The sequence below is a fragment of the Podarcis cretensis genome (genome assembly GCF_951804945.1).
Source record: "Podarcis cretensis genome assembly, chromosome: 16".
Classification (NCBI taxonomy): domain Eukaryota; kingdom Metazoa; phylum Chordata; class Lepidosauria; order Squamata; family Lacertidae; genus Podarcis; species Podarcis cretensis.
Window position 1 is genome coordinate 13,087,599 of NC_137186.1, and position 26,058 is coordinate 13,113,656.

Sequence of the window (26,058 nt, forward strand, 5' to 3'; positions counted from 1 at the left end):
GCTAACTATCGTGGCTAATAAGGGAAGCTCTGCTGGATCAGGCCCAAGTTCTGTCTGTTTTCCTGCTGGGGCTACCTGGGAGCTTCAAAAAAAAAAAAAAGCTCACAAGCTGGGTGAGAAGGCAACTGCTCATTCCCATACTGTACTGTTTATTTCCCGTAGGCCGGAATTTGGGGCTTCTAGCCTCCAAACACAGCCATTCTAGGCAGCCATGCAGAAGCCATCAACAAACCTATGGTTTGTATGTAGAAATAGTAGCAGCAGTAATAATAATAGAATATATCAAATATTAGTCCTACTTAGAGCATACCTATTGAAAACAATAGACATGACTACATGAGTTCTATTCATTTCAATGGGTCTGCTCTAAATATGGTTTAGTTGGATACAGGCCAACAATTCTTTTTTAAAAAATATATATAGATAATTTATGAAATTATCTAAGCTGCCTATAAAGGGAAACAAACATAACACTTTTCTTTTTAAATGCAAAGCACAAAAATCAAATCAACACAAATCAAGAGGAATTAACAGCACAAAGCTTTCTAGCAAAGGCAGAAGAGTAGTTGTAGTAATTCTTTCTTAAATTTCTACAGCCAGCCGTCAGGAAGATTCCTTAAGGCTGTTCACGAAGTGAAATAAGCATAATTAAAGAAACACCGCCAACACCCTAATAATTAAAACAAAACTAGTATAAATAACAGCACAGAATTGAAACAATTTGTGGCTCAGCGTAAAACTGCAGTGGAAGAGCGAAACCATAAGGTTTGTTTAAAAACACATTAAAACGGCCGAGGCGGAGGCCCATCTAATCTGCTTTTAAAGCTTTCTAAGCCAGAGTGAGTGATGTAAGTCAATTACGCACCGTGTGAAAAAGTGCTTTCTTGTGTCTGCCCTGAATCTCTTGCCCAATCAATCAATTTCACTGGGATTATGATGCCCCCTGTTGCCCCAGCTTGGTCCAGTATGTTGAGAGAATAACAAAAACTCCCTAGCCAGTCTCCAAACCCAGCAGCTTCATTTTATAAACCTCTCATAGGTAAACAACAAGAAGTAGCAAGAGCCACATAATAACATAGTCCATCATCCTTTTCTCACAGTGGCCAACCAGATGCCTGTGGGAAGCCTCCAAGCAGGGTCCAAGCACCAGAAACTCTGACCTCCTGTGCCTTCCAGAAATTGGTACTCAGAAGCATTACTGCAGCAACCTTTTTCAGCCGTGGGCCAGTCCACCGTCCCTCAGACCATGTGGTGGGCCGGACTATATTTTGAAAAAAAAATATGAACAAATTCCTACACCCCACAAATAACCCAGAGATGCATTTTAAATAAAAGCACACATTCTACTCATGTAAAAACACCAGGCAGGCCCCACAAATTATCCAGAGATGCATTTTAAATAAGAGAACACATTCTACTCATATAAAAACACACTGATTCTTGGACCGTCTGCAGGCCGGATTGAGAAGGCCTTAGGTTGCCTACCCCTGCATAACTGCCTCCAGCTGAGCAGAGCATGACCATCAAGGTTAGTGGCCATTGAGAGATAGCTTTTTCCTCCACAAAGCTGCCCAATCCTCTTTTCAAGCCATCCATGTTGGTGGCCGATACTGCCTCTTGTGGGCGTGAGTTCCACATGCCGTGCAACTATCCTGTTTTAAGTGGGACATGCCGGAATTACAGAAGCCACCCCAGCTTCTGATTCCATCCCGGCATGTGCTGTTTTGGATCCCATACTTCCAGAAGCACTGTGGTGGCAGATGGGTGACCAGTGGCGGTTGCAAGCAAAGATGCGTATCACCAGGATTGTGCAGGGCAGGGAGTAATGGACCCCAAGGGAGAGAGCTGAGAGAGGGGGCCCCATCGAGGTTGTGTCCCGATTTGCCTCACTGGGATGTTGGAGGGTACGGTTCCATAATTTAACTCTGTGCTGTGTTGAAGAAGGACTTTCTTTGTCCTGATTCTTCCCACATTCAGCGTACCTGATTTTTAGCATCAAATGAGAGGGAGAACAACTTTTCTAGCCGCTTTCTCCACACAATGCATAATTTTATAAACCTCTGTCGTGTCACCTCTTAAGTGCCTCTTTCCTTGAAACTAAAAAATCCTAAACCTTTCTTTGTAGAAAAAGGATGGGAGAAATTCATGGAGGACAGGTCTATTCGTGACTACTAGCCACAATGGCTAAGTTCTCCCTCCGATTTTTGAGGCAGTGTGAATCTGGATACCAGCTGTTGTGAACAGGGCTGTCCCATGGGGCAGACTTGAGGCAGTAGCCTCAGGTGGTGAAATCTCACGGGGCAGTGCCCTCAAGGGCGTCTCGCTCACCAACCACCAGGCAAGCGAGGGGAAACAGTGCTGAGGGCTTCCAGTGAGATCTCACAAGATTTCACAGAGCTCACAAGAGTTCCAGAATGTCTTGCCAGAAGCTGTTGCTGCTGCTACGCAACCCTGGTAAGCGAGGCTTCAGCAGAGGGGCAGCAGCAACAGTGAGGCTGGTGGCATCTTCTGTTTCGCCTCAGGCAGCGAAATGCTAGCTGTGAATCACAAGTGGGCGGGGGGGGGGACGAAAGTGTTCTTCTGCTCAGTCCTCCTTTGGGGAACCCCATGAGGGCATCTGGCTGGGCATTGGGAGAATGGGGTGCTGGAGGATATGGGCCTTTGGCAGGCAGCCCTTTCTTACACCCATATGCCTTACATCAGAAAACTGGAATTGCGGAAGCTCATGAGAAGTAGGGTAGTGAAAGGCAGACCCTCCCTCCTTCCTTTCACCAAATGTTTATGGGGTTTAAATCCGTGTTAGCGACTGCACGTATTCCAACAGGGATTGGTAGTTATTCTGGATTGATGAATGAGGGAACAAAGGCGTGGTTGTGCTCTGTGTCATCGGTGCGGACGGGTGTCTAGAGGAAAAGGCATATAATAGCTCCCGCAATTCTATTCTTGGGGCTGGGGCTGGAATCTATTTTTCAGCATCAGTAGGCGGTGGTGTACATGGGAAGGGGGGAGGGAAAGGGATGTTGCTGTCTCCCCTCTTGCAGAAAAGGAGTGAACAAGGAAGTGATGGGGAGGACAGAGAGAGCTCCTTTTGGAAACATGTTAGCCCAGAATTCTGGAAGTGAGAAGCTTGGGACACAGAAGTGACAACGTTTCTGGAATATCCTAGTACCAAAACAGGGCCCTGTGCCTTTAGACTGACAGCAATGGACTCCAGATTCCCATAAACTCTGTGGACAAAATAAAAGCATGGTTAATCTAATTTATGTACATAATTTTTTATTTCCGTCTCTTCTTTGAGTTCCTGATACATGCACTCTGCTTCTGCCACCAAGTCCGAACCTTCATTATCTTGTCTAGTCAATGCCTTTAATACACTGGCTCTGAGCATAATTCATAGTGTTGGTGCTGACCTTTAAAACCCGAAACGGCCTTGGGTCAGCCCTGAATACCTGAACGAGTGTCTCCATCCCATATCATTAAGCCAGGACACTGAGGTCTAGGTCCGAGGACCTTCTGGCAGTTCCCTCACTGTGAGAAGTGAAGTTACAGGGAACCAGACAGAGGGCCTTCTCAGTAGTGGTGCCTGCCCTGTGGAACGCCCTCCCACCAGATGTCAAGGAGATAAACAACTATACAAGTTTTAGAATACATCTGAAGGCAGCCCTGTATTTGACGTTTTATTATGTTTTTCTTTGTGTTGGAAGCTGTCCAAAGTGCCTGAGGCAACCCAGCCAGATGGACGGAGTATTATTATTATTATTATTATTATTATTATTATTATTATTTCACTAACACTCTCTGCCCTACCTTACAGGTATCGTCTTCCTCGCCATGTCACTCCTGTCTCAACTGAAGGCTTCAGCCTTGCTGCTGGCCTTATTCCTCCCTTCACCACTGGCGACGGTGGGCGGCCATGGCGGCACGCACGGCGTTGAGACAGCGTCCCCGGACGGCGGCAACCACACCACCAAGTGCCAAGAGGCCACGGAGTGCCAGGAAGGTGTGATCTTGCCAGTGTGGTTCCCACAGAACCCCTCTGTGGGGGACAAGGTGGCAAGGGCCATTGTTTACTTTGTGGCTCTGATCTACATGTTCCTGGGCATGTCCATCATTGCCGACCGCTTCATGGCCTCCATAGAAGTCATCACCTCACAGGAGAAAGAGATCACCATCAAGAAGCCCAACGGGGAGACCACCACCACCACCATCCGCATCTGGAATGAGACCGTCTCCAACTTGACCCTGATGGCATTGGGTTCCTCAGCCCCTGAGATCCTGCTCTCCATCATTGAGATTGTGGGCCACGGCTTCACCGCAGGAGACATGGGGCCCAGCACCATTGTCGGCAGTGCAGCCTTCAATATGTTTGTCATTATCGCCGTCTGCATCCATGTGGTTCCTGAGGGCGAGGTACGGCGCATCAAACACTTGCGGGTCTTCTTTGTCACCGCCGCCTGGAGCATCTTCGCCTATATCTGGCTATACCTCATCCTGGCCTGGTTCTCTCCCGGCATAGTGGAATTGTGGGAAGGGCTCCTCACCTTCCTCTTCTTCCCACTCTGTGTGCTCCAGGCTTGGGTGGCTGACAGAAGGCTCCTCTTCTACAAATACGTCCACAAGAAATACCGAGCGGACAAGGCCCGAGGCCTGATCATTGAGACTGAGGGTGATACTGGCTATCCAAAGTTGGACATGGAGATGGACAACTCGCTAAAGGAAGGATCCGAAGGTCTTGTGGAAGCAGGGAAGGACCAGGATGATGAAGCTCGCAGGGATATGGCCCGCACCTTGAGGGACCTCAAGCAGAAACATCCAGAAAAGGACATGGAGCAGCTTATTGAGATGGCCAACTATCACGTGCTAGTCCAACAGCAGAAGAGCCGGGCTTTCTACCGCATCCAGGCCACACGCATGATGATCGGAGCAGGGAATATCCTCAAGAAACATGCGGCGGACCAGGCCCGCAAAGCCATTAGCATGCAGGAGGTGCGTGCGGAAGAAGATGAGTCCGTGACCAAAGTTGGCTTTGAGCCAGCACACTACCAGTGCTTTGAGAACTGCGGCTCGGTGGTGCTGACTGTGGCCCGGCGGGGAGGGGACCCAGCCTGCGTCACACTGCGGGTGGATTTCCGCACAGAGGACGGGACAGCCAACGCTGGCTCAGACTACGAGTTTGCGGAGGGCACCTTGCTTTTTAAGCCAGGGGAAACCCACAAGGAAGTGCGGGTCGGAATCATTGATGACGATATTTTCGAGGAAGATGAGTATTTCTATGTCCACCTCAGTAACGTGCGGGCAGCCTGGGCCGAACCGGGCCCTGAGCCTCCTCCCAAAGCATGCCTCGGGCCTTCTAAGATGGCCACTGTCACGATCTTCGACGACGACCATGCCGGCATCTTCACCTTCGACGGGGCCTCCATGCGTGTGAGCGAGAGCGTGGGGGCTGTGCGCATCAAGGTGCTGAGGACCTCGGGGGCACGCGGGAGAGTGGCCATCCCCTTCCGCACCATTGAGGGGACCGCTAAGGCCGGAGAGGATTATGAGGAGGTAGCTGGCAAAGTGGAGTTCCAGAATGATGAGACCATGTAAGAGACCAGGGAAGGTGGTTTGTTTTTGTCTTTGAAAATATTGGTGTGGGCACTGTGTACTGAAAACACGAGCAGGAATGCTGTGACCCACACAAGAGGGCCACCAAACTGGATGGCTTTTAAAGAGGATGTGGGAGGGAGGAATAATAGAGCATGAGTCTACCAATGGCTGGTTAACCATGATGGCTATGGGGAGGCTGCCAGGAATTACAAGTGGGAAGTGGGTAGGTGCCGCCACACTAAAAGCCCCATTCCACTGTGTGGAATGGTCCTCCTGATAGGATGCCATCTGTAGGACGCCCTCTCCCGCAAGACACAGCAACTGATTGGGTATATAATGTGTGAGACCAGGGCCGGTTCACCCATGAGGCAAGGTGAGGTGACCGCCTCAGGCCACAGGATCCACAGAGGCAGGAGAGAGGGCCTCCAAGGAATTCATCACCCATTGCCTCTGTAGCAGTGGCAGTGACGGCTGTGGCAAACTCCTTGGCGGCCAAATCTGCCTCCTCCTCTGCAGCCATGCTGCCTCTGCAGCGGCCTTTCAACAAAAAGGAGGTGCTGCTTGGCTTCCCCCCGTCCCTAAGGAAGAAATGGTGGGGGCTGCCCTCTGCACCCACCCGGCATGATTCAGCCCCCTCCCCAACTACGGCAGCCTTTGATTCCCACTTCAACCATAGGGGGAAGGTAGATTTATCCCCCCCCCACCCTTTTCCTGATGTGGATCTTCGTTCACCCTTTCTTCCCTAGCCGGGAAGCACCATTTTGCAGTTTGCCTCAGGTGGCAAAATATATTGGACTGGCCTTGGGCAAAACAATATTTTTGGTATCCTGGCCCCAGACTACATTCAGTAATTTGTGGCTGTTACTGTTGTTTTAATGGTGTAAGTTTTATTTCCTGTTCCACTGGGTTGTTATCAAGCAAAATTGAGCCTTGACTGGAGTCCAATGAATGTTAGTGATTTTTTAACATGTATAGCTAGGGCTCTGCAGCCCAATACCAGCACCTTGAACCTAGTCTAGTATAGGGTTGCCATATTTCAAAAATACTGTAAAGTTGTTGAGCTTTTTTTTTAGGAAGACCACAAAATTGTTGAGCTATGGCAGCCCTAGTAGCTAAGTGGCAGTCAGAGATTGCTTTCCCGTTCCTCCCATCACACCTCCTCTCTGGAAAATGTCAACACAGCTCATTTCCCTCTTCTCAACCCCCCAACCCATTCTCCTCTAGCTCCTGAGATACAGTGGTTTGACGCAAGCAGAAATTCAGCTGCGGAGCGTTGCTTGGCTAGAGCTAAGAAATGGGAAACAGATTTATTTATTTTTTTAAGGGTGCAGAGCCTGAGGACCCCCAGTTGTTGATAGATTACAACTCCCATTATCCGTGCCTGAGCATGCTGGCTGGTCCAACCACACCTGGAGGACAGCAGATTCCCCACCCTGATTTAAGAAATGGGAATAGTATGTTGAACGTTGCACATACCAGGTTTATGTTAAAAGGGATGATGCTGGGGCAGGAGTGGCAAAGCTTGATAAAGGTGCTCTGTACATGCTCAGTGGCACCATTCCTTCATGATGCAACATGAAAGAAAGACAAGAAAGAAAGGCACACACTGCCATAGGTCAGTGGTAGAGCATCTGAAATGCTCTTTTGAAAATGAAGTGCTGCCTTTATTAGAGTCTCTCTCTCTCTCTGCCTGTGATGCCTGCTTTAACTGGCAGCCAATCCCCGAGGTCTTGAGTAGACAAAAGTCTTTTCCCGTCACCTGCAATCTGAGCCTGTTAACCTGGATAACCCACCTTCCAAGTGTCCTGGGGTAAAAGGGACATTCCGTTTTTTTCATGCAAGATCTCAGCGGCCATTTTGAGTGCCACGATCTTGTGCACTCTCAACCCGAAAAAGTGCATTTTTTTCACAGCAAGAGCAAGGTGCGGGTCACGTGACTTTCCTGGGTGCGCCTCCTGGAAGGCGTACGTCCCGGTTTTGCATCAGAAAAAGTTTGATGGTGCGGAAGGGCTCCATGGTTTGATGCTAGAGCTTCTGCTTTGCACACAGAAGAAGGTCCCAGGGTTCAACCCCTGGCATCTCCAGCTAGTCCTGAGAGACACTTCCTGTCTGAAACCTTGGAGAGTCACTGCCAGTCAGTGCAGGCAGTTCTGAGCTAGATGAACCAGTGGTCCGACTCAGTAGAAGACTCTTTCTTAAGGACATTTGCTATGAGTGGCAGGAGGTCCCAGGCTCCATCCCTCAGGAGCAGGCAGCATCCTGTGCTCACACATCCATCTCAGAAAATTATCTCCTCATAATTGCTGCTTGGCTGCCTTGTCGCCAGCCTCCAACCAACACCAACACTCACCCCCAGCATCCCTCCGGCTCCGTCAGACACATGGAATTAATTTCTTGAAATCTTAATCTTTCACCCGTCAAGCTGTGCTGCAGCAACCTCCAGCTCCCAATTTGACAGGCTCTGACCTAATTGCACGAGAAGGGGGAAGTGGGGTGGCGGGGGGAAGGAGCGGGACGTTTGGCCGACGGCACACGCGGGAGAGAGCGTGAAAGCACCCGTGCGTGGGGGCGAGCGGCTGGCAGGCCGTAAGCCGACGTGCGACGGAAATGGTGCAAGTGCAAGCAGATAAAAATGGGTGCTGTGTGCCAATAGAGAGGAACATGCAGGAGTTTGTGTGTGTGAGGGGAGGGTGGTGGCAGACAAAAGTGAGTGTGAGTGAAAATTTATGGGATGCGCATTTATGTGCTCCTATGTGAACTAGCGGAGAACAACGTTTCTTCCAGAGGAAAGCGGGTAGAAATTACCTCACGGCAGTTGCTCTTCAAAATGGGGGTGTGGAACCACAAGCCCTTGAGGCCTCTCTCTGGCCCTTGAATCTGTCCCTAAAATACACCCTTCCCTGACCCCTTTGCACCCCACACCCTTGAGTGTTTTTGTCTGATTGGGATGTGTCCTTGAACTCTGCAATAATGTTTCTTACTTGTCTGGATGGAGAATAGAGAGAGGCATCTGTGAGTGTATGTGTGGAAACTAGCCTCCTATAAAAATATAATATTGACATTCGTTGCTCCGCCCACTTTTGCCCTTGGCTCCACCCACCACTAACATGTGGCCCTTGGAAAGTTGTCCAGAATGGAATACGGCCCCTGGGCTGAAAAAGCTACCCTGCTCTACAAACACTCTCCCTCGCTCCCTCCCTCTCCCTCTCTCTCTCTTTCTCAAAAGCACATGTCATTTGTCCTGTTAGTTTTAAAGGGTATGGCTTTTCCGTCTTTTCGTGACAGCCTCACTCACAGAAATGGAAGCAGGCAAAGTTTTTATTCCACATAAAGTTTGGGCCCTCCAGGTGTTACTGAACCACAACTCCCATCAGCCCCAGCAATGACAGGAGTTGTAGTTCAGCAACATCCGGAGCGCCAAGACTCTCCACATGCCTGTTTCATTAGAGTAAGAATTACTGGTAGACCTGCTTAGTTTACGTGTGCCAGGCAGCTTCTGTAAAAAGTGCAGGAGCCATCCCTGTAAAGGAGGTGGCAACTTTACCTCAGGTTTTTGAGGTATCAGTCAACTGGGCATTAAAGAAAATGCTATATCTATATCTATATCATCTATATCTATCTATATCTATATCTATATCTATATCTATATCTATATCTATATCTATATCTATATCTATATCTATATCTATATCTGTATACAAAGCCACAGCCTCAGAAGAATAAAGGTGACATGTGGAACTAACAAGCATAGCCGTTCCAGGGATATTACAACATTTTGCTATATTGCCACCTGTTCAAGTGATGGGTTTATGAGACCCCCTGAAGGAAGATTCTCAGAAGCGCCTCTAAGGATCGAGCCAGGAAACCAGCTCATAAGAGGATAAATTATGTGTTCTCTATCCCCTTAATAAAATCTACAGTAGAGAAACAGACACGAGGCTGTTTCAAGCTCAACATGATCACAAGGGCGACAGCACCTGTCACTGAAGGGAACTTCAGCAAATCTGTTACTGAGGATCTTGGGAAGGCAAGAGGTTAAGACAGCCCAGCAAAAAAACAAAACCGGTCTTCTGTACTTACGTACCGCTAGAAAATATAGCTGTGGCATGCATTTGATCAGATTTGTTGTTCTGACGCAAATGCGGCAGAGTTTGGGGATATGTCTCCGTGTCAGTGAGACCTGAATCTTAAGAGCCTAAAGGGTGGCAAGGGCTTCCACCCCCTTGGCAGCCCTATAGCGTTGACGTACCCACATATATTCCCATCCCATTAGTACCAAGCCGTCTCTTTGTGTTTGTAATTAGGGAACTAAAAACAGATGGCATCAAGCGAGGCTCCGGCTGCCAGACTCGGCTTAGCGTACCCGGAGTGTGTGCATGTGTGTGCGTTGTGCCACAGCTTGGCGAGAGCGAAGCCATGGGGTCATGCATAAGCAGAGATAAACTCGAAGGAGCAGGAGGTGGCTATGGGGAGGGTTGCTGGCTTCTCCCTGCTGGCCCCGCTTCTCTGTGCGGAGGGAGCCGGTTCTGGGGCAGAAGACAGGGGCCCCAATGGCAGGTGGAGCCCGAACGGATGACAGGCAGGGCCTGGGAGTGAGTTCTGCACACCCAGATCTGGAGCTAAGATTTGGGTGGGGGTGGTCCAAGCTTTCCTCCCTCTCTCTTAACATAATTGACCAGTGGTTGCTGGGGCCCATTAAGGCTGTTAGGGCAGAAGTGAGGGAGCCCACCAGTAGGTGGCACCAGAGCCAATGGCAGAAGTAGCCAAATAATTCTAAGTTTGTCCCCATCCTCCTCTTTCTCCCTGCTGATTTCTACAAGGGGCAACACTGAGACTACAGAAGACGAAGCTGCCAGGCAGGGCCATCCACTGGACTGGGTGCAAGGAAGAGGGCAGGCAGGCCAGGGCTGGCTGGCTGGCTGGCAGCAATATGAGGTTGGCGACGCAATGCCTCATTTGCCCTAAAGCACCGGTCTCTGCTGTGTGACTTTTCATGGCTGCCTGCTATGCCGATATTAAGCCAAGGAGTGCTTTCCCTGTTGCGTCACTTCCGTGCCAAAGAAGTATGGGCTTACTAAATTTCCATTTGCTGGGCTATGAGCAAGGCCAAGGCCAGGCCCAGGACGGGGGGGAGGGGAAAGCGGGGCAGTACCTTGGAAAGATGGTTTCCTGTATTGGTCTGCCTGCTCCAAAGAACCCATTATTTTCTTCGTCCCCAGGCGATACATCGAAATTAAAATTATTGACGATGAGGAGTACGAGAAAAACAAGAACTTCCACCTGGAGCTGGGGCCACCAGAACTGCTGGACACAGGTCCACGGCATGGTAAGGAAAAAGTGGATAAACCTGGGGGGGGGGTGTTGTTATTGTTGTTTTAGTTTGTATTATGTGATGTATTTTTGTGTTGTTATATTGTAAACCGCCCTGTGATCCTTGGATGAAGGGGGGCCTAGAAATTGAATAAATAATAATAATATGATTTGCAGGAGAGACTTCCTATGATACTTGAGGGGCAGAGTGGGATGTGGGGTGGGCTACAACAGGGATGAGGAACCTTGGACTTGGGGGGGGGGGGCGCAAATATGGTCCTCCAGGTCTTGTAAGCTTGCTGTACAAAGGTCAGGTTCACATTCATTGCTCCGCCCACTTTTGCCTGTGGCCCCACCCACCACTGGCTTGTGGCCCCTGGAAAGTTGCCCAGAAGGGAATGCGGCCCTCAGGCTGAAGGAGGTTCCCTTCCCCTGAGCTTATGGCAGAAAGACGTAAGGAAGACATGGTACTAGAGGAGCCCTTTATTGGTAGGGTTGTGTAATCTAAGGTAAGTTTAAAGATAAGGAACCCTCAGAAGAGAGAGAAGTTGTCCACCCGCAGGGAGTGAGCAGCAGACTAAGCAGGGACGCAGATCATCAGCTCACACTCTTCCCTAGAATCATAGAATTGTAGAGTTGGAAGGAACCCTGAGGATCATCCAGTCCAGCCCCCTGCAGAAATGAAAAGTGTTGTTGTTTTTTTCAAATTATAGTCACCCTGTCTAAATTCGCATTGTCCACATCATACATCTAGAACACACTGTCGTTGTCCCCTGAATAGTCCTGGGAACTGTAGTTTGCTCCCCACAGAGCTGCATTTCCCAGCACCAAGCTCCAGTTCCCAGGACTCTTAGCGGGAAGTCATGTCCTTTAAATGTATGGCGTGCACACAGTTGAAATTAACACAGTCCTAATTAACGCAAGATCAGGACGCAGGTGGCGCTGTGGGTTAAAGCCTCAGCGCCTAGGGCTTGCCGATCGAAAGGTCGGCGGTTCGAATCCCTGCGGCGGGGTGCGCTCCCGCTGCTCGGTCCCAGCGCCTGCCAACCTAGCAGTTCGAAAGCACCTCCGGGTGCAAGTAGATAAATAGGGACCGCTTACCAGCGGGAAGGTAAACGGCGTTTCCGTGTGCGACTCTGGCTCGCCAGAGCAGCGATGTCATGCTGGCCACGTGACCCGGAAGTGTCTCTGGACAGCGCTGGCCCCTGGCCTCTTAAGTGAGATGGGCGCACAACCCCAGAGTCTGTCAAGACTGGCCCGTACGGGCAGGGGTACCTTTACCTTTACCTTTAATTAACGCAAAGCTGTGTCCTCTTTTTTGGGGGGTCACTCAAACGATTGCAGGATGATGTCTCGGAGTTGTCTCGGTTGTTTCAAGTCCAAGAGCAACATTTAACCGACTTTCCGAATTGGTGGGGAAAAGGCTTTGCCTCCAGGGTTCTATGATCTTTGCTTTTTAAAAAAAGAAAGGAGGGGAGCACAAAGAGAGATGGCCAAGTCCTTTTCCTACCTCTGTTCCCCAGCTTTTAAACAGTAGGCTGGCAGGTAGAAGTTTAGCAGGTGATGGTTTTCATGAAAGGGAGATAAAGTGATAATAGAAGCTTCACTTTCTGCATGCTGGGCTGCTGTTTGAAAGGCAGAGGGGCCAAATTGTTAGGAAAGCAGGCAACCTTGGGCCATTAAGGAGATGGATTGAGGCAACTGGGAAGGGGACTGAGGACGGTGGGTGACGGAGGAGGTTAGAGAGTTGGAAAGAGGATTCTGGAGGCTGGCAGAGAGGGGATGTTGGGTTCCAGCCTCTCCCTATGTGCCCGTTTTCTCCCCAATCTCACCCCAGGTGACTCCAATGAAAACCGCCTGCCTAACGGAGAAGAGGAAGCAATTGCCAAGATGGGGTGTCCTAGCCTTGGAGAGAACGCCAAACTTGAAGTTGTTATTGAGGAATCCTACGAATTCAAGGTAAGAAGACACTCTCTCACCTGGCACTCCCTAGCAAGAAAGACTCTTCAGTCACAACCCCCCTCCTCACACCTCAGCATCCACCACCCCCTCCAAGTGGTGGCTGGTGCCCATTGGGACTGGTTGGGTGGAAGGCAGGGAGCCCACCAGTAGGTGGCACCAGAGCCAATGACAGGCAGAACCAAATAATTCTAGCTTTGCCCCCATCCTCCTCCTCCCTACTGAGTTCTACAAACACTGAGACTACGGAGGAGGAAGCTGCCAGCAAATGCCATCCCTTGGACTGATTGTAAGTAAAGAGAAAGACAAGTGTGGGTGGACTGAACTTGGTGGGGCAGTGACCCATTTGTCCTAGTGTGCCAACCTCCAATTTCCCCCATCCACTGATTTTTTTAAACAAACAAGACTATTTGCAGTTTGGAAAGTGACAGAGAAATGCGATGAAAAGTGTGGGATGAACGAATGACTAACAGGAAGATGTTTAAACATTCCGCAAGCAAATCAGAATATAGCAAGGTGGATGCCCATTGTCGTATAACTATCCAATTAACAAATCAGAACAAACGCTCAGCAAAGACCGGACATAGTCTGGCCACTGAGCAAGCAAACCAGGATGAACGCTTAATAAAAAGGCTGTCTTGAAAGAACCCGTGGGCTTTTGAATAAGGAACCAAATCAGGAACCAGCTCCTTGCCCATCAACCGAGGCTGAGAATCCCCCAGAATAAGGAGCTGAAGTTTAAACATTTCTGTTTCCTCACCCGCTCGACCCCTGCCATGGACTTTTGGGCCACCACAAAACATCCAACCCTGCCAAATGTGAATCTGCCGCCTACAAAGTGCCCTCGCATCTTGTTCAGCCTCCAAGCCTTATCTGTTTTTCACAATCTGTTACTGAGGTGTCCCTGTGTCAGTTATCATCTCATCCTTATGCACTCAATGGATCACTGTCCTCTGCAGGTGAGGGCTTCCTGCAGATATCACCTTGTCTGGACGTCCATTCCACACAATGTAGGAATTGTGCCTTTGGTATCGTGGCACTTTACTTGCCTTTTGGAATTCCCTCTCTTTGAATATATAAGTTAATAATAACAAATTTGTTTCTGAGATGGGCAAACGTCCATCCTGGTTCTTTATTAAAAACAGATTTGTTTCCTTTGAATCTGTCTCCCGGTTTCTCACGCCACCTTTTGCTCCAGTGCCCTTGTCATCATGGCTGGTTAGGCAGATGGCAGGGTGGCAGGGTGCCCAAAGATGCAATGACATTTCCCACGCCATCCCTGACCACGGGCACTGAAGAGCCAAGAGGAGGAGGATAGAAATACTGGCAGTGGTGGAAAGGGGCACGCAGGAGAAGTTTCATAGGGACTAGCCCCTTCTGCCCACTTAAAGTTCTCACCTCCCCACACCCCTCTTTTCCAGAGCACTGTGGACAAATTAATAAAAAAGACCAACTTGGCCCTTGTCGTCGGCAGCAGCAGCTGGAGGGAGCAGTTTGTTAGCGCCGTAACCGTCAGTGCTGGTAAGAAAGAATATGGACCTTTTTTGGAGGGGTATACCGTAGGTAGGAATGTTGGGACAGAGGGTGTAGCCAACTTCTGAATACCACAGACAGCTGCTTCCAGTCACCAGCCACAACACACTCAGACGTAGCCTCATCCCTGTGGGAGACACTTCAATGAGAAAAATAAGAAAAGGAAAAAAAGGCAGCAGGTCTCTGCCCCAAGGAACTTCTGGTTTAAATATTCCACAGTGGAAGAGAGAACCCACTAGAGGGGCCATGGGGTGAATGCAAGAAAATGCAGTTACATGACAGGGATGGGTGAAGCTGTCAATTTTGTTTTCTCCCAGTTACTCCTTTCTTTTTCATTCTTAAAATTCAGTTCTCCCCATCCCCATTCCACTTTGTGATTATTATTTTTTAAGGTCTTCCTAACAATTCTCAAGGGACGCGGGTGGCGCTGTGGGTTAAACCACATAGCCTGGGCCTTGCCGATCAGAAGGTCGGCGGTTCGAATCCCCGCGATGGGGTGAGCTCCCGTTGCTCAGTCCCTGCTCCTGCCAACGTAGCAGTTTGAAAGCACGTCAAAGTGCAAGTAGATAAATAGGTACCGCTCTGGCAGGAAGGTAAATGGCGTTTCCGTGCGCTGCTCTGGTTGGCCAGAAGCGGCTTAGTCGTGCTGGTCACATGACCCGGAAGCTGTACACCAGCTCCCTCGGCCAGTAAAGCGAGATGAGTGCCGCAACCCCAGAGTCAGCCACGGCTCGACCTAATGGTCAGGGGTCCCTTTACCTTTAACTTTAACAATTCTCAGGAAGCTTAACAAGCTACAGTTCCTGGGATTCTTTGGGAGAAGCCATGAACTTTAAATGTATGGGCTTGATGGGACCTTTGGGTAACTTAAAATGGCAGCGAGCCACTGGGGATGGGATCAGAGCTTGGCTCTCACGTGAAAGCGGCACAGCCACTTGCCACTGAAAAGCATCCATGGGCCTGGTAGGGAAGATGGTAAATGGCAGTGCAGCTGGGTCAGGCCCCCAAGGGCCCCCACACCTGGCCCCTGGGGCCCTCGGCAATTGTCTAACTTGGCTAGCCACTGTTGCTGGGCCTGCTCTCCCCACCACCATAAGAGATTTTGTTGCCCCATTGGAATTTACTTAATTGCCTCCCTGCTCCCTACGCTCACATGAGGTAAGCAAAAGAGAGGCTGGATGAAATATACTCAGAGTCGCAAAGTGATTTCATGCTCTTTATTCAGCTCATAGTGGTGAGGAGGAATGAATGCAAGTCCCCTCAAAGTATCTGCTTTATATACATTATTTACACAATGGGCTGCACATGATTGGCTAATTCCGGAATTCTACTGTAAGCCAATCAGGTTGTGGATTCACTTCTATCTGGAGCATGATTGGGTGGTTCCTGCCAACCAATCATACTGCTGCATTGTTCTAGGACCAATCAGACTGCTGCATTCTGAATCCTATTGTTCTAGGACCAATCAGACTGCTGCCTTTTGGATCCTATTGTTCTAGGACCAATCAGACTGCTGCAGTTTGGATCCTATTCAACTCAGTACATAACACTAGAAGAAAGACTAGGAGCTGTGGGGGGCTGGCTAAGGTTGACTGATGGTGTCCTTATTAATTTAAGGTGCCTCTCTGTGCTCCCTCCCTCCAGGTGATGACGAGGACGACGACTCTGGCGAGGAGCGCCTCCCCTCTTGCTTCGACTACATCATGCACTTCCTGACGGTTTTCTGGAAAGTTCTGTTTGCCTTTGTGCCACCAACCGAATACTGGTGCGGCTGGGCCTGCTTCTTTGTCTCCATCTGCCTCATCGGAGTGCTCACCGCCCTCACCGGAGACCTGGCCGCCCACTTTGGCTGCACCATCGGCCTCAAAGACTCTGTCACAGCCGTGGTGTTCGTGGCCCTGGGCACCTCCGTGCCTGGTCAGTGAGGGGCGGCAAGCGGGGCAGATCATATCAGGGTCAGGAGTGACCTCAGTGAGGGGAAGGGTGGAACCGCCACAGGGCAAATTGTATTTTATGGATTCTCTTGGCCCCGATCAGCTGGGAGGAATCCAGGTTTCTTGCTTCTGAAAAGCTTTGCCTCTTAAAAACTGCTGTAAAGGCACACTAGCCAGGCCAGTTATCAGCAAAACAAGCTTAATGTACATTGCTTAATGTAATTTGAGTATCTGAAAGGTTGGCTCACTCCCCACAGACCACCCCTGGGGAGAAATCGGCAGAGGGGCCTTCTTGGGAGCTCCCTTGCCCTCAGATGTTCGAGGAGGAAAGTAGGGGAAGGTCCCAGAGAAGGGCTTTCTCTGTGGTAGCCCCCAAACTGTGGCATTCCCTCCCCAGAGGTAAATCCCTCATTGTGCAGCTTCTGTCATGTGCTGAGGAAATACTTGAACACACAGTCTTGGCCTTTGGCATAGGACCAAATTATAGTAACAGTAATTATTATAATCATTATAGTAACAGTAGCGATAATTGCTGCTACCATGGGCTCATTCAGGAGGAGGGGCAGGATATAAATTGACTAAATAAAATGAAATAAAAGATTGATTTGGTGCTTGAAGAGACCTTTGGCCTATCCTAAGGCAACAGGGATATTATTATTATTATTATTATTATTATTATTATTATTATCCTTTGTTGTCTTGGGTTAGACCAAAGGTCTCTACAAACACACACACAACTTATATCTCTAACAAGTCCAGGGCAGGGCAGACAAAAGACTTCAATCATTTTAAAAATACAACATTAAAATCAGCTAAAAGAGATCCCAGTCAAGAAAGCAGTTTATCTGCCATCCAGTCTCTCCTTTAACAATTTTTTTTATTGATTTTCAAAAAAAATTTTTTTTTTAATAAAAAAAATGTATTAAAGAAGCCTTTTGGTGGTGGATAGACTTTTCCGCTTTCCTGACTGCAATCAAAGAAGCAGGGAGGTCTATTCGCCATCCATACACTTAACAGCATAAGCAGAGTGTGACAAGGCAATGACTTTCCAGGATGGTTTGTCTCACAGCACCTGGGATTTAGAGGCAAACTCCCTCTTTACATAGACTTTGCATTTTTAACTGTCAACAGCTAATAGCCATCGATAGCCTTAATTTGCCTAATTCTACAATAAATCACACACACACAAACAGACTGTGAGCCTCTCTTAGTTACCTGGGAATAAGCCCCATTGAACTCAGCAAGACATACATCAAGATAGACACGTATAGGATTGCACTGTAGGGCACGAATATGCTTTAATCATAAACTGGAGCAATCCTATAAATCATAGTGGGGTACCGTTTGCCAGCCCGAGGGCCGCATTCCCCTTTGGGCAGCCTTCTGAGGGCCACATACCAGTGGTGGGTGGAGCCAGAGGCAAAAGTGGGTGTTACCACCTTCACCCTCTCTGTCCCTGCCCAAAGTTAAGTATTTTATTTTCTCTTCTAGTTTATTAGGTAGTAGAAACCCATATAATTCCATCAACCCAGAATAAAAGGGCATAGAGGGGAGAGGGAAAAGGCACTTATGCCTCAAGGAAGAAAATCACTGTTTTTAGCTCTGCAGTCTTGCAGACAGATCAGAGCTCTTTCTCCAGATCTCCAGATCCAGCCCACCTTTTCTACTGCAGAGGTAGGGAACCCACAAACCTTATTTTAATTTGCCCCCAGAGGAGCTGCTTTTGCAAAGTGCTTCCCCTCTGTTGTAAACAAAATCTGCCCTTTTCCCTTATGGGATATCCAAGAGCCCATTATAGAGTCTTTACATAGGTTCCCTATTGATAGGAGTAAATTATTGGGAGGTAAGTCATAGAATAGGGACGCGGGTGGCGCTGTGGGTAAAAGCCTCAGTGCCTAGGGCTTGCCGATCGAAAGGTCAGCGGTTCGAATCCCCGTGGCGGGGTGCGCTCCCGCTGCTCGGTCCCAGCGCCTGCCAACCTAGCAGTTCGAAAGCACCCCCGGGTGCAAGTAGATAAATAGGGACCGCTTACTAGCGGGAAGGTAAACGGCGTTTCCGTGTGCGGCTCTGGCTCGCCAGAGCAGCGATGTCACGCTGGCCACGTGACCCGGAAGTGTCTCCGGACAGCGCTGGCCCCTGGCCTCTTAAGTGAGATGGGCGCACAACCCCAGAGTTTGTCAAGACTGGCCCGTACGGGCAGGGGTACCTTTACCTTTACCTTAAGTCATAGAATAAGGGACACGGGTGGCGCTGTGGCTTAAACCACAGAGCCTAGGACTTGCCGATCAGAAAGTCGGCGGTTCGAATCCCCGCGACGGGGTGAGCTCCCGTTGCTCGGTCCCTGCTCCTGCCAACCTAGCAGTTCGAAAGCACGTCAAAGTGCAAGTAGATAAATAGGTACTGCTCTGGCGGGAAGGTAAACGGCGTTTCCATGCGTTGCTCTGGTTCTCCAGAAGCGGCTTAGTCATGCTGACCATATGACCTGGAAGCTGTACGCCAGCTCCCTCGGCCAATAAAGCGAGATGAGCACCGCAACCCCAGAGTCGGTCACGACTGGACCTAATGGTCAGGGGCCCCTTTACCCTTTACCTTTAAGTCATAGAATCATAGAGCTGGAAGGGACCTTGAGGATTATCCAGTCCAACCCACTGCAGTGCAGGAATCTTTTGCCAAATGTGGGGCTTGAACCCATGGCTCTGAGATTAGGAGTCTTGTGAGCTACCCCATTGCTTTAATTTGTTAATATTGGCAGCTAGGAACCTCAATCAGTTGTCCCAAATGAAGGCCGTTAGGGCTGATGGGGAACTTTTGGCCCTCCACTTCCCATCACTGGATTTCTGACATGCACACACACCAGGGGCTCTAACAAATCCTAAGCCTGCTCTTGCTATTTAGGGTGAGCAGAGCGGGGGCGAGCCTTGGGTTCATATTAATGGCTCGGGATGAAAGAGCAGGAGACTCTCACGTCTCAGAACATGTGGCCGACAAAGCCAGAGGCGACGGCAAGAGGATTGTCGGGGAAGAGAGGCGGCTGTATTTAACAGGCAGTCTGGAGAACAGGATTAGAAAGGAGAAAACTTGCTGTCTTGATGAGCTGGTGGAGAAATGATGATAAGGCTAAATCTCATATTGAGAGAGGGAGAGTGGGAAGCTAACCCTGCAAAGTGCTTAAATGCCCAAATATATATTACGTCGCAAAGAATGAAGGGTTCTGGAGAGGATTGGAAGTACGATTGCACAGCAGTGTAATACAGATTTTTACTTTATTTTATTTTGCAGACTTTTTTTTTTAGGCTTAGCAAGGGGGAAAATGGAGACATTCGTTTGGGAGATTTGCCTCCTGCTCGAACAATTTATTCTGATTTCACAGTGTCCTGAGAAGGCGTAGGGTGCTGCACCCGTGGCAGTGCCGGATTTAGGATAGTGTGGGCGGTTAGCCGAGGGGGCGCAAAATGATGATGTTGATAATGATAAAACCTACAATAATATGGGAGGGGCACCAAATCTTGCCCTTGCTTGGGGCACTAGGGTGCCATGTTACAAAAGTCCGCCCTGCCCTTAGCTTCCCAAAATTCCGACAGACTTACTCACCCCTTAGATGAGAAATGGAGAATCCTAGTATCGAAACGTGGCCCTCCAAGCTCTGTTTGGCCCTCCAGTTGCCCCAGGTCGCACCCCACTCACCAGCCCTGATCTGCACTTTCCTTTAGGACTTTTGCCTGCCTTGAATGGGTCCTCGTATGGCAGGAACATAGGAAACTATCTTCTACCAAGTCGAAATATTGGTTTGCCTAGCTCTGGGTTTCCCAAACTTGAGTCTCCAGCTGTTTTTGGGCTACAATTCCCATCATCCCTGACCACTGGTCCTGCTAGCTAGGGATGATGGGAGTTGTAGTCCAAAAACAGCTGGAGACCCATGTTTGGGAAACCCTGGATTAGACGATACCCTGGGTGAGCCTCAATGTGGTTGGAAGGAAGCATGGCCGTAGCTCAGTGTGAGAGTATCTGTTTTGCAACCGCCTTCTGCCCTTTTGTCTCTGCAGATACCTTTGCCAGCAAAGTTGCCGCCATCCAAGACCAGCACGCCGACGCCTCCATTGGGAATGTGACAGGCAGCAACGCAGTCAACGTCTTCCTGGGCATTGGGGTGGCCTGGACTATCGCAGCCGGGTACTGGGCCAGCAAAGGCCAGCCCTTTCACGTGAAGCCCGGCAACCTGGCCTTCTCGGTCACCCTCTTCACCATCTTCGCCTTCTTCAGCATTGCGGTGTTGCTGTACCGGCGCCGTGCACCCATCGGCGGAGAACTGGGCGGTCCCCGAAGCCCCAAAATCCTGGCGACCCTCCTCTTCCTGAGCCTATGGCTGGTCTACATCCTCCTGGCTGCCCTGGAAGCCTACTGCCACATTCAGGGCTTCTGAGAGACAAGCGCAGACTGGGAGATTCGCTTTCGGGTTTGGCCTGGGGGAGGCCCCTGTCCAAACCTTGGGAAACTGATCCCTGGATGACTTGGGGGTGGAGGGGAGAAAGGAAAAGCCAAACCCTCCCTCCCCAAGCTGGGAGACCCCTTTTTTCTCAAGCACATGAGAACACCTTCACTTCCGCAACGGTTCAGTGAAGACTTTGGCCAACGCCAGCCACGCGGTCTAGTAATGACTAAGGTGGTAACAAAAACGGGACAAAGTTACAGGGTCGAATTCTGGCCAAGGCTTCTGCGATGGACTGATGGCAGAGTTGCCCGTCTCTGTTTGGAGAGAGAAAATGCCAAGCTATTAAGAACCCTGATTTTAGACACATCTTAGGGGTGCAACAGATTCAAGGGAAGCTGAGCCAGGGCATAGGCCACCCCCTTCCACACTGACCTGGGTGAATTAGTAGCCTCAGAAAACAGTGGGATGGGAGAGGGATACTGACCAGCCCTGCCAATTATTCTTATCCTTGCAAGTATTGGAGGGCCAGTTAGTTGGACACACTGTCCTTCCCCTTGCAAGCCTGGCCAGTTTCTTGCAGCGACAGAGATGGGGGCACTCTTTGCATCCCAGTGGATGGTAACGTAATGATGTCAGCAAAACTGGAATTTTAGATGCAAGTCGAGGTTTGTGCTATCTTCCTCCTGTTCCTGGCCAAATGATCCAAAGAAGGGTGGGGGCAGGGAGAGAGAGAGAGGAAGGGAGAGAAAGGTGGAAAAAGCAAGCGAGAATAGATAGGAGAAGGGAAGAAGGATCCTAATCAGCCAGTTTACCTTGTTCCAAGCACAGTCGATACCCTCCGGAAAACCTGCACTCTTTACAAACTCCCCAGAACAGCACAAAAATCTCAAAACAGCAAAAAACAGAAATATAGCTAGATCTAGGATAGCTGCTTCCCCCCCCTTCCTCTTCCACGGCACAGCACTCCCCCTTCCCAAATTAACAACTCCCCCCATATTAGTATTCGACTCCCCTTTTCTGTACAGAACTCAGATTTCTATTTAGTTGAGTTTATTTTACTTACAAGGTGGGGAAGCCCCCCACAGAAATTATTTTATTTTTATTTAAAAAGAAGAAAACCCACAAACCTCCGGCACCCATGCAATTGTCTGCCCCTTCCTTGTCCCTTAATGTGGACACTCCCCCCTCCTGTCCAGACGCCACGGCCGCTGCGCATGGTGCTTCCCTCCTCTCTGGGGCGGGGGGCCCCCGACATTGGTACATCCCATGCCTCAGTTTGCATGGTGGCCCCTGTGACCCCGACCCATACAATCTTGTGTCTCTGTAAGTCACTCTGGTGTCCATGCTTGCCCGTTCGTCTTTTGCCCCAGTGCCTGCCTGTTGCTCGTGCCTGCTGTCTGGTTTTCCCAAAAAAAACAAAAAATGTGCCCTTCCTCTTACGTCCTGTTGCCTGCGCTACCTTGGATTTGTGTTGTGTTGTGTGTGCGTGTGTTTTCTAAAAAACAAAACAAAAAACTATTTAAAACTTATTCAAGAAAGCTGTGCATTTTTTAATATATATATATATATATATATAGGTTTATCATCTTATTTAGAAAAAAAATAGCATTTCCCAAACTTGGGCCTAAGGTTCCCTGCAAGCCGGAAAAATGGTCTTATCCAAAGGATGGCAGGCTTCACAATCTTTATGGAGTTCCAACAGGCAAGAGGATGGTCACAGAGGAAACAGTGGACTAACCCAGCTGGACTTTGCTTATCCCACTTTTCTGCTGTGGGATTTACAGGATACCGAAAGCAAGTCATGTTTAAGGCACTCCTGTTGTTGTGACTCAAGGAGGTGTGGCTTGGTTTCTGACCAGGTGTTTTGGACAGGTGCATGTCCGTCACTTTCTCCCCTCCCCCAAAGTGTTCCAGGTGCAGTGCAAATTATACTAAGGCTACATGGCTTGAAACACAGCAAGGTTGCTCCCTGCTATGTTTCAAGTCACTTTCTTACTCAGCTGTACGACGAGAGAGTGGGGGATGTCTTTGCCCCACATCCATTGTCTGGTTTGTTTCCCTGCACCAAACTCCAATGTTCTCATCTGCATACGTGCAAAGGCTGCCTGAATGCTACACACCTCAGCTTAATGGTTTTCTAACTGGACATAAACCAGTTTGAGGAACGGGAGTATTTCTCAGGAAGCCACAGGATACAGGTGAATTGTGCTTAACATCATGAGTACTTGGCTTCAAACAGAGGGGTGGGGTCACCCTAGAACTGGAGCAAGCGGTCATGTGGACATAGCCTAAGATATTCCCAAACTTGGGTATCCGGCTGTTTTTGGACTACAATTCCCATCATCCCTGACCAACTAGAGATGATGAAAGTTGTAGTCCAAAAACAGCTGGAGACCCAAGTTTGGGAAACAAGCCTAGGCCATCACAGGCGCCTTCCCCTAAGCAACTCCACAGGACTTGCCCAGTCCAGGAAGTACACCTGAATGGAAACTAGAGAATTGAAGGCCTGTCTTCAGGCAGACAGCTGGCCCAAAGGGGTGGAGTGTGAGAGAAGTTGGCCTGAGGGGAGGGGCTTAAAAAGGCTCAGCCTGCTTTCCACCTTTGGCCACACCCACACCATACATTTAAAGGGCTATGATACCACTCTAAACAGTCACGGCTTCCCCCAAAGAATTCTGGGAACTGTGGTTTGTCAAGGATGCTGAGAGTTGTTAGGACACCCCTTATTCCCCTCACAGAGCTCCAATTGCCAGCATTCACTGTGGAGAGGGACTGCTTGTTAAATCACTCTGGGAATGGTAACTCTGCGAAGGGAAGTGAGCTGGGAAAAGTCTGGACTTTTACAAGGATGAGACGTCGGCCAAGCGTTCCTACGATAGTAATAAAGCCACAAAGCTGGCTTAATAAGGAAAAAGAAGAGCGGGGCAGGGGGGGCTATCTATTCCATCTATTCCACTACCACCCTATTCCTTCTCTGAGCCAAGGAAGAAACAGAAGGCAACTGAATTACACGTTTATTACATATGTTAAAAAAAAAGTTAAGGCAAGAAAGAAAATTACATCCACAGGAAGGAAATAAGAAATAAAAAGAGAGGGGCTCTAGGTTGTCTTCCTGCCACAACCTCACATGGGCAGAAAAAAAGGCCCCCTTCCCCTTTTGCTCTTTGCACCCATCTCCCAAAGCAGCGAAGGACCTGCCTCCCAGGATTTTTTTAATTAGCCCTTTTGTTGCATTGCCTTCCCAAATCTGTCCACCGCTTCCCTGTCCCCCAAGCTCCTCACCCCATAGAAAGGGGGGAAGGATGAGAGGGAGAAACATACACAGGCTGTGTACATACCGTAAGATCTAAACTGCACGACTTCCCCAAGAGAACCCTGGGAACTATAGTTTGTTAAGGGTGCCGGGAATTGGAGCTTAGAGAGGGGTAAACTACCATTCCCAGGATTCCCGGAGGCGAGGGAGTCATGCTCTAAATGTACAGTGTGTATGGAGGCCTGGCTCTCCTTTGGGGAGAAAAGCCCTGGTGGATCAGTCCCACGTATCCAAACGGTAAAGTGCACAACATCCACCAAAGAATCCTGGGAGCTATAGTTTGCCCTCTCACAGAGGAATAGTTCCCTGCACCTTCAGCAATCAACAGTACCCAGAATTCTTTGGGGAAGTCATGTGCTTTACATATGCAGGCAGCCGCGCTCCTCTGGGGGAGAGTGGAGGTGTTTTCCCACAGGTTTTTCCCTCACGTGTTCCATCGTTTTTATTTTTTTAAAGAGGAGGATCTTATATTTAAAATAGCCCTTTTTGCTTCCTTCGCCTTTGCGGGGAGAAAAGTATTGGCGAGCAGGGAGTATGGGAGATCCCACCCTCCCTAGATAGTGCATTAAAAGGAAAAAAAAAACACAAAAGAGGCCGCCATCAGCTGCCATCCTCCCCGTCTCGCCCCCACAAAGTGTGAGGTGCGCATGAATGCATGTTGGTGGTGCCAGGGTTGCCTGATACTTTAGCCCTCACCAGTCACTCCTCCTCCCGCAAGTCTTTTTCCCAGTTTCAAAAAGCACAGACCGAGAGGTTGGGAGAAGACAAGTTACACTTAGTTAATGAATTAAAAAAAATTAGTTTAAAAAAATAAAACATTTGCTCTTTTTGCTTCTTTTTTTTTTTTTTTTTAAGGAAAGGGGGTGGGGGAAGCCAAGTGCCTTTAGTGTGTGTTTTTCTTTCATAGGCTCTGCCCCGCGACACACTTTTTAACAAGCCCTGGGATGGCGGGAGATGCCCCAAAGATGCCTCCCGTTTCTCTCTCGCGCGCATGTGTGCGCATGTGCACATCAGCACTGCGGCCACTGCCGGGTGTCCTCCTCCAAGTCTCACAAGACGGTCAGGTCTTCTTCGGGAGGGGTGGGGCCGAGGGGAGACCCAGGGGGGTGCCCGTTGCTGACGCTGCCATCCAGCTCTTCCTGCAGGTAACGGCGGATCTCCTGAGGCAGGGTGAGGCCCTCCAGCTCGCACTCGCGTTCCAACTGGGCTGCCAACTGGGGAGGGATGGGGAAAGGGAGAAAGGAGAGAAGCAGGAGGGGAGAGAAATGAACATGCTCTGATCTCTGCTATGAGCTGTTTCTAATGTCTCACAAAACTCAAGGGGTGGTGCTACGCCCGCCCGCTCCACCGCTTCCATCAGTGGCAGAGAGGCTTTCTCACACATGGCACCGCTGCTCGCCTTCCCCGTCCCCAGAAGTCAAGTGAATGGCAAGACTTGAAAGAGCACGCTAGGTTCGCACTGGGATTTGTGAGAATCAGGGTGCAGTGGTGGTAGCGGAAGTGGGGCACGGTGGGCAGGCACAGGAGGCGGCAATTCCTATTTTGCCTCTGGTGGCAAAACGGGATGGGCCACCCTTCTCTCTCTCTCTCTCTCTCTCTCTCTCACACACACACACACACACACACACACACAGAGTGAGAACGAAGGCTGCTGAAAATTTGCATCTCAGGTCTCTACACGGGGTGATAATTAGGCTGCCATCCCTTTGGCAGGTGGGCAGCTCCTACAGCATGGAGAAGGGCCCTAAGCTCGGTGCTAGCACATCTGCTCTGTGTGCAGAAGGTCCCAGGTGCAATCCCTTGCCAACTCCAAGTAGGGCTGGGAAAGACTTCCTGTCTAAAACCCCAAAGAGCTGCTGCCAGTCAGTGTAGACAGTACAGAGCTAGATGGACCAATGGTTTGGCTCAATATAAGGCAGCTTCCTATGTTCCTATTGGCAAAGGGGCATTGCTCAGTGGTACAGCATCTGCCCTGCATGCAGAAAGCCTGA

General features: G+C 49.5%; 2 protein-coding genes across 6 annotated transcripts in view; one reads left to right on the forward strand and one right to left on the reverse strand.

The window, feature by feature from the left end:
* Positions 1 to 24,907, forward strand: part of LOC307205521 (sodium/calcium exchanger 1-like) — a 32,367-nt gene extending 7,460 nt beyond the window's left edge. Inside the window, exons 1-7 of one of the 4 annotated variants that reach the window (XM_079957973.1) lie at positions 2,400 to 2,454; positions 3,815 to 5,585; positions 10,809 to 10,915; positions 12,737 to 12,858; positions 14,280 to 14,379; positions 16,036 to 16,308; positions 20,369 to 24,907. In XM_079957973.1, coding sequence (XP_079814099.1) covers positions 2,415 to 2,454; positions 3,815 to 5,585; positions 10,809 to 10,915; positions 12,737 to 12,858; positions 14,280 to 14,379; positions 16,036 to 16,308; positions 20,369 to 20,745 — 2,790 coding nt within the window. In that variant the 5' untranslated portion in view covers positions 2,400 to 2,414 and the 3' untranslated portion in view covers positions 20,746 to 24,907. The other 3 variants (XM_079957975.1, XM_079957972.1, XM_079957974.1) reach the window with 3 other exon arrangements.
* PLCB3 (phospholipase C beta 3) overlaps positions 23,752 to 26,058 on the reverse strand; it is a 68,750-nt gene continuing 66,443 nt past the window's right edge. For both annotated transcript variants that reach the window (XM_079957931.1, XM_079957930.1), the window contains exon 33: positions 23,752 to 25,281. In XM_079957931.1, the coding sequence (XP_079814057.1) occupies positions 25,117 to 25,281 (165 nt within the window). In that variant the 3' untranslated portion in view covers positions 23,752 to 25,116. The remainder of the gene's footprint in view (positions 25,282 to 26,058) is intronic.